The sequence below is a fragment of the Rhinoderma darwinii genome, chromosome 7, assembly GCF_050947455.1.
Source record: "Rhinoderma darwinii isolate aRhiDar2 chromosome 7, aRhiDar2.hap1, whole genome shotgun sequence".
NCBI lineage: Eukaryota > Metazoa > Chordata > Amphibia > Anura > Rhinodermatidae > Rhinoderma > Rhinoderma darwinii.
Genome location: NC_134693.1, coordinates 116,684,660 through 116,698,450, shown reverse-complemented (window position 1 = coordinate 116,698,450; position 13,791 = coordinate 116,684,660). Strand labels below are relative to the sequence as shown.

At 39.5% G+C, this 13,791-nt stretch overlaps 1 protein-coding gene across 1 annotated transcript in view; it reads left to right on the top strand.

Moving 5' to 3' along the window:
* The window catches only part of FGD3 (FYVE, RhoGEF and PH domain containing 3), a 188,569-nt gene that overhangs the window by 116,907 nt on the left and 57,871 nt on the right, over positions 1-13,791 (top strand). Inside the window, exons 2-4 of the mRNA XM_075833882.1 lie at positions 448-606; positions 3,505-3,688; positions 6,789-7,368. Coding sequence (XP_075689997.1) covers positions 448-606; positions 3,505-3,688; positions 6,789-7,368 — 923 coding nt within the window. The remainder of the gene's footprint in view (positions 1-447; positions 607-3,504; positions 3,689-6,788; positions 7,369-13,791) is intronic.

The window sequence follows — 13,791 nt, the reverse complement described above, 5'->3', positions numbered from 1 at the left end:
GTGCTATAGTAGCACTTACGTATGTTGGATCAGACCAGACTGGCTAACATTTGCTCCCTGTAACAACGAGACTTGGGCGCCCGTGACCCTGTCGCTGGTAATCCTTTCTTGCACCACTATTGGTTGTAACTAACCACTGCATATTAGCAACACCCCACTCATGTATGTTTATTTACGAGCATAAGTAAACAGTTTTTAGTGAATTTGCAGGCTTCAGACATTGCTCATAAGCTCAATAGGTATAAACCATTAGATTAGTGATGGCAGGCTGTGGTACTAGTTCATGCCACCTCACTTCCTCATCCCGAAACACAAAGGTTTTGATCTAGTTACGCCCTTGTCAAAATACCCTTAATCATTGGTGTTTGTTTATACTGTAGAGTGAATGATTTGGCATATTATTGACCAGTGAAGTAAAAGTGTTACATTTATTTGTCTTTTCTTCAGGTTGTGGTTATACTACTTTCCAAGTTAAGTGTCATATTGAATCAAGTCCAATCGAAAAGAATCAGCACGCAAGCCCAGTACCATGTATTCAGCAAACTGGAAAGAAGACGCGAGCAAAAGCTCCTCCAATCAGGAAGTCAAATCTAGAAAAACCTCAAGGTTGGTGTTGTGATGGGTTATCACATCCTATATTATTAAATATTACCTGTATTTTTTCAAAAATTTTATTAGAGGAGCAATTTGTTTATTTTTGGGGGGATGTTGTTGCAGAAAGTTATTTGTAGCATTAGTATGCCTCGAATAATAGGCCTAAATAAATGAAGAAAAAAAAAAAAACAAATATATATATATATATGTGTGTGTGTGTCAGGATCTGTACGTTGGCGTGCATTTTAGTGCTTTGTTATAGTTGATAATCTGCCAAGCTCCTGTACCCCAGTACTAGTTGATGTTCTATGGCCGCCTCTTATCAATAAAATTGTATTATATACAACTCCGTGTAGGGCCTATAGATTTTATAAAGGTGAAGAATTTGTTTGTATACCAATACAGCTCTATGTACATGTACTACATGATTGTGCAATTATCATGAAACATTGCCTCTTCTTACATTTTCTGTTCTCTTATGTGGGGGTGGAGCCTTTGGGCAGGCAGTAGGGCACCCCCTATATTTACCCTGGTCACCTCCTGCGTTCATTCTTTTACATGTCCTCAGCTGCAAAATGGGAGATTATGGTTATTATCCTGTACTATAGTTGTCGTAACCTTGAATAAGTTTCCTTGGTTTGTAAAGGTGCATGATGGTGTAACTGTTGAGAAAGCATGATTGAAAAAAAATTAATTCAATCTCCATTTACATCTTTGCCCTATATATTTCTCATTATACACACAGATTTCTTCAAGAACGGACATATAATCTGCTTCATCTCTTAATACTATAAGAAATACAGTAGTTTACATTAATTTGCATTCCTCTTTGTGACCTACCCTGTACATTAATCACTCTTGTCTTTTTCTAACGAACATTAAAAGGGTTTTTGTATTTTTACAACCCCGTTTTGTTAGAAGGATCCCCCAAAAATAACTTGATCACAGGTTGTCTGACCACTGGGGTCCCAGCGGTCCACTGTAATCTGCAGTGGGACCTGGCATCTAGTGTTTAATTTCCCTGCAGCACCACCACAGGTGAAATGAAGCATTACCTGGTGTCCATTTAAATCAATACTGCTTGCTGTACATGTAATGCATGGACATGTTGGGTCCTCCAGAGAGAAACGCTCTTTGTAGCTGCTCTCTGCTCCCTCTAATTCATAAAGGTTCGGTACAAGGGACCACCCTTAATTTACTCAGAATGCCTTAATACGGTATTTGAAAATAGATTTTCTAAATTGGACAACTCCTTTAAATGCACAAATAGTGTATTACGGGATATAAATGCATGAAAATGTATTGGATTTTTACATTTAACAATATTTATTCCTGAAGTCATTTAAATAACACAAAATTCTTCAGAAGGCCTTTTCTCAGTTTATCGCGTCTTTTGCTTCGTTCTTCCGGTAGCTATCGAGTTACTAAGAGCTCAGCAAATGCAAGTATTGAAGGAAGTAAGGTTGACAGTGGTTAGCCACAAGTTTTTCAGAAGACTATATCTATGTGTGGGAGGGACGAGGAATATGTCAGTATAAATACAATTCCATATCTCTGCACATTGCTGACATACCGTGTAGAGGGACTGGTCACAAAGGATTAATTCCAGGCATTTCACTACAAAACATCGCTACCAGCTGAAATTGTCTACGTGGTACACCGGACCTTTAACATGATACAGACGTAATATATTGTATGAGGGTAACTAGTGTTACTAGGTTATTTACATCGCTATTATATCCCAGTTGCATATGCCATTTACTTGTGTTGGCGCTTCTGTCAGGGTATTATAAAATAAATTGGATACATAAAAGACGGTAACCAATATATGGCTGTCATTACAGCTTCAACAAGGGTGGCCACCCAGCTTTTCGATGGAAAATCGGCTAACAATGCAGCAGGGGCAGGGTATATATCACTGCATATCTAGACCGATCTGGCTTTCAAGAGTTTGGGAAAACTGGGTTATAATGTTTCTAAAATGCCTAATGGCAGCCATATTGGGTTGTCACCTATTTTACCTTTCCAAGAAATAGGTATAACAAGAAGTAGCTGATTAGATTTTTTAACAACTTGTAAGATGAAGACTCAGGGGCTTATATTTTGGAGATTTTGTATTTTATGGGGAAATTCTTTGTAGGCAATGAATAATATATTCCAGCAGATAGACTTTATGAAAGTCACCCAGAAACTATTGTTACTTATATAATCCAGAGAAGATCTTGAGAGAAGGGGGCGGATATACCATATGTGCCACCTATGCAGCTCCATAGGGGCCTAGTAGATAGGGGGGCCCACTGCCACCGTAAAAGCAGTCTCTTAGGCCCCATGCACACGACCGTGCCCGCAATCACGGCCTGCGATTGCGGGCACGGCCGGCCACCGACTGACAGCCGCATTTTCGGGCCTTGCTCACATACAAAGTATGGGAGCACGGCCCGCTAAATGCAAAAGAATGGACATGTTCCATAATTCCCGGAACATTTCCATGGCACGGACAACCTTCCGTAGTGCTATGGAAAGGTGTCAGCGTTCAATTAAAGTGAATGGCTCCGTTTTTGCGGACCGCAATTGCGGTCCGTAAAAACAGAGGTTTTTTACGGTCGTGTGCATTGGGCCTCATTGTCTATTAGGAACCATATTTTATGTACATGTATTTATTTTTTTGCATTGCTGGATGTGTTTATTGGCACGTAGATAACTTGACCTTGCTCCAGAGAAGTATGCATTGATTGATGAGTCCCAAAGCTTCCCTGTGGCGGTGTACCTGCATAGTTCTGACAGGTGCTAAATGACCGTTCCAATTTACCAGTGCTGAATGCTCCTGACCATCTCTGTATGGAAACTGACATAAAGAAAACAGTTGTAATTGTGTCTAATGACCCGTATATCATTCTTTTTGATTATTAGTACCTCCTAAGCCAGCTCATCTTATATCAGGGGGACAAGAAAGACCTGGCCCTAGAATCCCTCCAGCACCCTCAAGACCATTACCATCCGTACCCAAAGTCACCAGAAGATTTGGAACACGAGAGCGTAATCAGACTAATACACCAGACATCAGCATTCTCATTGAAAAGTTTGAGAATATCAGGTGAATATAAATTCTACTATGCTCCGTTAAATGTTAAAGAAATGTATGACACTAGGTGTTCTTATCCCAAAAAATGATTTCAGTAATATTACGGATTATGCTAATATGTAAATTGGTTTATTCAGTTTTATTATGGGTTGTTAAAGCTTACTTCTTGTATGCCTTTCAAGACACCTCCCATGTTGGTCTATCTTTCCACCTGAATGTTCTTTAGGGTCTTTTCTGCTTTATTCAAAATGGCTGCCATTTTCAATAAGTATTGATTTTCCATTGAAAAGTTAGGATATAAATAACTGGCCACAGATTGTCATTGATCTATACTGCCTGTTTCTTATATCCCATTCAAGATAACTTAATCCACGTGGCCACATATGTTCATCTGTGCCATATTGTATATTTTTTGTGTACCCAATTCTCTGGCTCTGCATGGACACCTTTGTCACTGCGTTTTTAGATTAATTTATTTTAGATGTAGCTACAAAAAATGTTCTATATGTACATATATATCCTAGGATGCTTACTATTTGACATACACATGCTTAGAGTTAGGCCACACATGGTATTTTTAGAGGTATCTCATAATATAGTAATGCTCATATTAACCAATTCTAGACTAGCTCTGTATTACAAGTGACGCCTAATAAGTTAAGGACACTGTTTTTGGTCACAATATTCGACCTATATGACCGGAAATTCTCCAAATGTAAAAGTCTTATGAGCCCATAGAATTCTATTAGCCAGACATATGCCAAAAGAGTGTCCTTTTGGCATACGGTTGGTCCGTATGCATCAGTATACCTCTGTATTAACTTTACTGAAAAGAGTACTCGACTATATTTTTCAAATACAACTGCATGCGAGGAAGAAACGGTATACCATATATTTCTTTCAAAGGGAGTCCCTGCCAAACTTATGTAGTTGTATACATCTGGAGAACCCATTCAACAGCACTTTTCAATCATTCCTGCTAAACAAAAAGCCTGAACTGGGTGTAAACCTAGCCTAAGGTTGTATTTACAATTAGTTCTGACCCAGGTTATGTGAATGAATACATACTGACATGGCTATTATTTGTCTTCTCACCGTACGTCACTACCAAAATCTTCTCCTTCATAATTTTTTTATGGGAAAAATTACCGATGTGTCCACCCTTACCTTTGCTTAAATTTGGTTAAATATTCACATTTTTTATAAAACAATTTTAATACACTATCGCCACATGCTAGCAAAATCCTTAACTGACCTCAATTCACATCACAACCACTGGGTGGCCAACAGAGGCAGATTAAGTAGACCCGGGGCTGTTCCCCAAACTTGGGCCCCCCTTCCCCACCGCCGCTCTGCCGTGTCTATAGTGAACACCACCTTTTTGTGCGAGCATTAACAAATGGGTGTTACGATTCCCCTTGTCAAAGGGCTGTGTCCCTACATACTGACAGTCTCCAACCATCGCTGACAGTATCACACTTCCTCTTGACAATGGGAATGGTAAGACACATTTGTCTATTAGTCCTGGGTACACAAAGATATGTAGAATACAAGGATTTCCTACAACAGACATATCAGGAGAGGGGACAGATACCCTATAGATCCAGTCTTACAGGTGATGTCTTCTCTGATGGGAGCCGTTTTCTTTTCTTCTCCATCTGACGCAGAGCATTATGGTGACTTCTCCTGATGAGACATCTTTGCCCATCACTTCTGCAGCCATTTCCAGCCTCTATAAAAACACACAAATTTAGACACCAAGGCCCAGAACCATAAAATAAATGGGTTGTCCGGGCACAGACCGTTTTTTATACTATCGATGTTCCCGGACAACCCCTTTTACTCAGACTAATAAATTTGGACCCCAGACTAGATCATAGAATACATACAGACCCAGAACTCCTAAACTATTGCATTCCCCAGACCATACCCCCCTTAAACAAATACAGATCCCAGAACAAGCACCCTAAATAAATACAGACATCAGACAGGACCCCTAAATACAGACTTCTGAATAAAGACTCCTAAACTAATACAGACCCTAGACCAGGCCCCCTAAATACAGACCCCCTAAATACAGACCCCAGACCTGACCCCCTACACTAATAATGACCCCAGACCTTACTCCCTTAAGTAATACAGACCCAAGACCAGACCCCCTAATCTAATACAGATCCCATACCAGACCCCTAAATTTAAGACCCCCTAAACTAATACAGACCCTAGACTAGGCCCCCTACATACAGACCCCATAAACTAATACAGATTATAGATGTCAAACTAATAGACCCCCTAAATAGAGACCCCAGACCCCTTAAACTAAAACACACACCAAACTTCCTAAATACAGTCCCCACACCAGACCCCCTAAATACAGACCCCCTTAAAGAAATCCATCCCCTTACATAGCAGCTCACCTCCGTCTTCTCTGTGGAGTCTTGCTGCTGCTCATGGACCTGTGGTCATGTGACTGGCAGGTCGCTAAACAGTAGTAAGAAGTTTAGAGATGAGGTCATGTGACCTTTTGTCTAAAGGTCCTTTTGCAGGACATATACAATGCCGTTTCGTCATAGTTTTTGCCGCGATTCGCGTCAAAAACGTGACAAAACTACATTGTACTTTGGGCGGACATGGGCCCCCCAGGAGCCTCGGGCCCCATGCGGCTGCCCAAAACGCCCTATGATGATCCGCCATTGGTGGCCAAACATAGACACATATAGACATCTCATGACAGAGCATCGCGCAATCATGTGTTTTGTTTTTTTTTCAAAATGGTTATCTCGCGCCACACATCTCAGGATATGCTGAGATATGGGGAAAGGTAAGGAAGTAAACGCCTGTACGTGATTAGTAACACCTTGTATTAAAAATAATTGTATAAATAAATAATGTTCACATGCACTCATTACTGTGATACCCCTTTAAATACTGTTGTCCATAGGCACGTGAGAAGCTTGTTGAAACGGTACACATAGCCCTGCTGTGGGGTGGATTTCCTAAGCTGATATACACAGTATTTGACCATAAAGTTTTCAGAGGTCTTTACTCTATAGGCCAGATTTGAAAAATACAGTGTTGACATGAACAACATACCTGGTTTCTAATTTTTCAGACAGCCTGTTAAACCTATCAAACATAACCGTCTGAATAGTAATAGCAAAATGGAGCCTGGATCAGGACCTTCCAAATGCCCTCGTTCATCACGGAAAGATTCAGCTATTGAAAGTGGATTATCTGCAGACGAACAGACTGGACCAGATGACAATGACCCTGCTAGGTCTCATAGCCCCGAAATGTCAAATTCTGATAACAACATAAAATTTAAGGACTTGGGCATCACTGACCTCAACAGCTGTGGAGAAAGTTCATCTGTACATACAACTGGGGATTCAAACAGAGACAATGACAATGAAGACCTAACTGATCAAAACGACAATGGTAAAATACCCAACCGAGACAGTGGTATTGATAGCCCCTCATGTTGTGTAGTAGGAGAGGTGTTTTCTAATGACGAGACTGTTGAACCTAGAAAGCTTGAGTTACCGGTCACAACTATTGAAATAAGTACAAGCACATCTGTTGACCAAAAGAGGGACTCCACTCAAGATGAAGATAGTGACATGGATGAAGGAAGCAGCGAGGAACATGAAAGCACAGAACTGACAAAACACGAAAATTGTGATACCACCAAGGTAAGAGTTACAGTTCATGTTTAGACCTGAACAGAACATAAAATCTAACGTAGTATTTTTTTGTCTTGTCAACTCCGCCGCAGTTACATACATAATAAAAAGCCACTGAGAAGCAGTTAAACTACTGTTTTTATGTACTACATTACTAGTTATCCAGGCTATCAACTTTTCTCCATGAGGCGCTGGACCATCCAACATAGTGTTATATGAGGAGCTGTCCTCCACTTCCCATATAACCCAAAAATCTACGAGTGAAGATGCACTTTAGCCGATCATGTATGGTCTGATGTTGGAGCTTATCCTTCGGGTCAAGTGACAGGATCTGTGGTAATTCTGCTAGCGATGTGTATGTACAGAGTAAAATGCCTGGTTGCTTGTATTTTCATGGGTGCTTTAGGACTTTTACATGTACGACATATAAGGTATATTCGAATACCTGAATTTGAATAACAAAAAAGAAACAAAAAAACAAACTTAGTCTGTACTTGCCACTGTTTGAGGTCGGACTCAAGAGAAAGTCTATGAGTCCGTACTCTGATAAATTTATTTCTGGAAAAAGCCGAACAGACACAAAGTGGCTGAGCGCTTGCATGAGCGCTTCAGCTGCTTAGTTTTAACGATTGGTGGGGGTCTCCGTGCTCGGACCCCCACCAATCAGAACTTCTGACATGTCACTATGACATGTCAGAAGTTTGTTAAACATTTAGCTACACTTTAATGCCTTTGTTGCGTGAATAATATATGGCAGTGTTATGTGGGCACTAGTTGGATACTGTATGGCGGTATTATTTAGGCACTGAATAGCACTATCGTGTGGACTTTGTAGGGGTGGCAGTATTTAGGTTTAAACATACTAATATTTCAGTGAAAGGCTCATCTGTGTTTGTATACTGTATAACAACTGTCTTAAAATGGCAACCGGGGAGGGGGGGGGGGGGCTACTTTATACTGATGCCCAGAGCCAATTTCTATAAAATCGACACTAATGATTGTTTTGTTTTGAAACTTTGACCATATTATCCATAGCAATTTGTTGGGAGATCACTGCACACACACATCAGCATTGTGAAATGTTATAGCCACAGAAACCGATACAGTATGGGAGTTTGTTTGTGTGTGTTTAAAATAATACTTTACAGAAGTGATGACTGCGTGCCGCACAAAATATATAAAAATGATTGTGCGCACCCATACACAAATATTAATATATGTGTGTCTGTTACAGGGCTGGTGGTCACTATTTTGAAGTACATTCTGTCTCAGATTTTAATACTTTCAATATTCTGTAACTACGTTACGGAGTTTGTGTTTTTTCCTTATCTTTATAAAGTGTGACTTTTGAACTATATTGAGTAGGACACAGGGAATCCCATTAGGGCAAACCAGTTGAAATACTGGTATGGTATATCTGTTATATAAAGAAAATCACTAGGGTCCATGTATCTTCTTGAAATGAACACATTTCAGTGCTGTGTCTGTTTTATTGTGATGGATATATTGACTACATACAGGAAGTCGAGCTAATAAAATGTAGGTTTTATGAAGCATTTACAAGACCCCATAGATTTGACTGTCCTGATAAAACACAGTGCATCTAGATAATAATATCTCTGTAATAGTTCTGGGACAATAGCATCTAGGTTTTGTTGGTCTTTAGTTGAATCTATTCTTCCTTCTCTCTGTAAAATATTCCCTGTAAGTGGCCATGTGAGTCCCGGTTTGGACAATATATTAAATTAGTTTTTTTTTCAGAGTGTATAGGAATCACCATTCTTACAGACTATTGGCTGCTCAGTTGAGCTAAAACTGGGTTCACACATTGCAGATGTAGTGCAGTTATCGATTTTAGTTTTTTGAATGGAGTCTTTTGGTACTAAAATATTGATGGCATATCCAAAGGATTGGTCATCAGTGTTTAATCTGCAGGGGTCTGACCCCCCAGGATTTCTGCCGATCATCGAAACGAAGGCGCAACAACACCTTCAATGTTTATCCAGGCACATGTCAATGGGGCCTAGCTGCAGTGTCAGTCACAGCCGCACATATGGAAAAGATGCTATGCCTGACTAACCAAAGAGGAAGCTGTGGCGCCAAGGTCACTTGATTCTGATGATCGGCGGAGGTCCCAGGAGTTCGAGCACCTCCGATCAAATTTCGATTGTCTATTTTAAGGATAGGTTATCAATTTTTCAGTCCCTGAAAACCTCTAATCCTAAGGTTTTAGGTCCACAAATGGAGGATCAGCATAAAGTATACAAAACCAAATAAAACTTGCATGCAAGCAGCTGCACTGTGTGAAACCAGCCCTAACACCTACCTACCTTTCCTCTAAATATTGTTGCTTTTGTTAACCATACCTACCTCCATGCAATAACAGGGTAAAATGAGTGCAAATCTGAACATTTCATGTAAACCATTGATTTACAGGATGTATAAGAAAAAAAAAATCCTTCCCTAATACACTCTTATTGCCGAAAATAATAGTTATATGAAGTCACTAATCTTGCTGCAGCACTAGTCCACCCGACTCCTTCTAGGATAATCCTAGGGCTGCAGGGAAAAACATCTATTGCCAAATACAATTTATTTTCATATCAAGGGTGTAGTTACACTAGCAGGTTTTATGGCATTATTTTTTTTTTTATGAGATTATTACAAAATCACTGAAAAAATTGCATAGTTTTAGTAAAAGTGCAGTGTTTTTGTCACTATTTTGTTTAATCACTGCATTATTTTGCACCAATTTTGTGAAAATTGCAGCCAACAAAGCCAGGGAACCTTCTCGTGTAAATACACCCTAAACAATATTCATAGTCTATTTACCTCAAGATAGAGATTGTCAATAAAGAAGTAGAGTTGAGGGGAAATTCTGGTCCTCTTATATCCTTCTCTGGAGAAAAAACAGCAAATTGAATTGTATAGAGTACTTTTGATTCAAAATAAGTTCTAGACAAGTGGTCTGCAACCTATGGCTCGCCAGCTGTTGCAAACCTACAACTCCCAGCATTTCCTAACATATATTCTTCTAAACTGAAAAAACCAAGATATATTGACCGTCAAGCACTTGGACACCCTGGTCAACGAAGATACACCTTTACACAAACTGATATCTGCCTCCAGGGGCACATCCAAGGAGATTCTTAAAAATTTGTGTCAATTTTTTTAGATGTAACTATTCTATATTCCATATATATATAATATATATGGATAGATATGTCTACAAGGTGTTGTGATTGATTGTGTGTGTGTGTGAATAGGCTGTCTTATTTATTTATTTTGCTACCAGTTCTCGACCTTCTGATGAGATCTTAGTGCAATATATGAAGAAGAACATTTTAGTGCAATATATGTAGCAAAAATAAAATTTTTGAGGTTTTCTTGTTGTAGTTTAAAAATCAATAGAAACATGCAACAAAAAAAAAGATAGTGATTGTAGAATAAGGTCATGTAATTAGCATTGCATTACTTTTTTTGACCAAAAAACTTTGACTTGACATTTATGTCACGCTCAGATGTCTATTGGTATGCCCGCTTTCCTTCTAGCCTATAAGCACACGTCTACTGTGCCTATGGGTAAATCCGGTGCTAGGCCCATGCCGAGTGTTTTTGTGTCCATTTTTACCCCAATGTGGTATTCAACCGAATACGTTCTAGGACCATTTCATAGAGTTGCTAGAGAATGTTCTATAAATATGAAAAAAAACATAAAACATAAACATGCTTTTGGGTGTGGCTCTAGACCTATTCACTACCACTGTGTGAACGGGTCCAGTTTCCAGTTTTACCACACGCTTGCAAGGCTCTGCTGAGCAAACGAGCAGAAATTTGTAATTGATTTTTGAAACAAACTCATTTGTGGTTAAATTAAATTTAGCAACTTAACATTTACATTCCTTCAAATTAAACAATTTGCAAGTATTAACAGTCTTCACCAGTTTCCACTAATGTGAAGTAATGGGAGAAAAATGAAGATGGATTTTTTTTTCCCCTGAGCCAGTCGTTTGTTAATCAATTGTCATTAATGCCGTGTACACGCATGAAAGGTGACGCCTATGATTATCAAACGCTAACAGAGGAAACGGTAGATTACCATAGTTATAGGGCCACAACAATGCGCATCTTTTTGCAAGGCTTCCAGACCAGACATTCAGGCAACTACTGTTATGATCTGTTATGATGCATCTGGCTTTCAGAACCAGGAAAACACAAAACGGTAAAGGGTCGTACTATAACTGGACCTCTAGTTTTGGGTCCCACGAAATTGGAATATTCGAAAATTCTGAACATACCATTATCTACAAATTTGTTGGAAGTTTTTGAGGATAAAGTTTGTTGAAAAAAGATCTGTCATCATAGTACATATTTCCAGATACATGGCAGCCCGTAAATCACTTGTGATGAAGGTGGGGGCAGTATTTTCCTTATGAATACATAGGACTCCTAACTATGAATCCGCTTTATTCTTTATTAGGCTCTATTAGCCAAACTGCACATTAATTTTGTGCCGTTTAAATAGTGAAGCAGACCTGTCCCCATAATATGCTGCCCTGTTTAACCCCTTAAGGACATGGCCAATTTTGGCCTTGAGGACAGAACAATTTTTTTAGATTTCCCTCTTTGCATCCCGACGCTCATAGCTCTTTTATTTTGTGTACGACGTAGTTGTATGAGACTTTGTTTTTTGCGGGACGAGTTGTACTTTATGTACGTATCATTTTTTCGTACAAATACATGATCATTTAATTTCCATAAATTTTTATTTTGGTGAAAATGCAGAAAAAAAGCAGTTCCGCAGCAGTTTTAATATTTTTTTTTTTTTTTACACCATACACCGATCATCATAAATAATGGTATACATTTGTTGTACAGGTTGTTACGGTTGTGGCGATACCAAATATGTCTATATTATTTCATGTTTTGGGACTTCTATTTTAAAAAGTTTATTTATTATAAAAAAATGTGTGTTTCTGTGTATTTTTTTTTTTACATTTATTTATTTATTTATCATATATATTTTTTTTACATTCATTTAACTTTTTTTTTTAATCCCGTAAAGGGATTTATCATTTTGATTTTTATTTTGTAACTGTAATGTACTGGCATAGATCTATATGCCAGTAAATTAGCCTGTTACTGATTGTACACAGGCAGTTGTTAGGGCATACCTCAGTATGCCCTAACAACAGGAAATAAGTTCAGACAGCCCTGGGGTCCTTCAATGGACCCTGGGCTGTCGGGCCATATGAGTTGTGGGCTTTGATCGCGTCAGTTATCTTCTGTGACGCGATCAAATTGTAGCCCCCCCGCCTTGAACGCCGCAATCCGCTTTCATCGCGGCGTTCAAAGGGTTAACGGCGGAGAGAGGATGTTTCTCTCCTCTCCGCTGTCAGAGCGGGGCCGTGGCTGTGTATTACAGTCTTTGCCCCGCTCTCGATCACGCGCACAGAGACGGCAGAGACTGCTGTCACACCGGACGAGAATGCTCGTCCTAATGCGCGAAGTACTCGCCGTTCAGGACGAGCATTCTCGTCCTGTGTCAGCAACCAGTTAAGGGCCTCATATTATGAGGGCGAGTCCACTTTAAATCATTAGCGAAGCTGATCTGTATGTAAACATATACCTAAAATTGATAGAAAGGGCATATGTAACTTGGAGACAGACCTCACAGCTCCTATAGGGAGAGAAGCATCAGCTTAGATTCTTCCCATCTCCTTTACCATGGGCAGGCTGAGACTGGCCCTCCATGGAACCAGAGGATCCTCCAGTGGGCCCAGGCAGTAAAAATAAAAGTCCAGCAGAAGACAAACCCATTTGGTGCTCTTTGTAGAAAATCCCTTGCCACTAGGGTATTTCTTATGGGATGATTCACAAATTACCTATTAGATAAATAGATAAATTAGATTACCTTATTGATGATATGTCCTGTTTGTACAATGATAACAACAGGGACTATGATGAAATTAAAAGTGGGCATGTACATGTTCTATATGGCTTGAGTGTGGGCCCTCAGAATCCTCTCTTCTGGTGGGCCCAAGGAACCCAAGTCTGACTCTGACCCATGCGTACCCCTTTTTTCACAGGCTGAGCTACATAGGAAAACAAGAAATGCCACCTTTCTATCCTACAAGGGATGTGAAGGTCTATATCAGGCCCCACTGACCCAATGTGGTGGAGGGCTGAGTAAACTAGGACTGGGATGACTGCCTCAACTAAATTTCTGGCGAGAGGCCCTTTCACCTTTCTGTAGACCTCTGCAGTGTATATTTCCACTTTTCATGTTCCATGAATTGTATGGTTTACATGATGAATGTAGCATATGCATCACATAAATCATGGATAATTAATCTCTACAGAGGTAATATAGGTCTTATCTATAAAAATAAATAACTAAATACAAAATAAGCCACCAATCACATGCCTTGT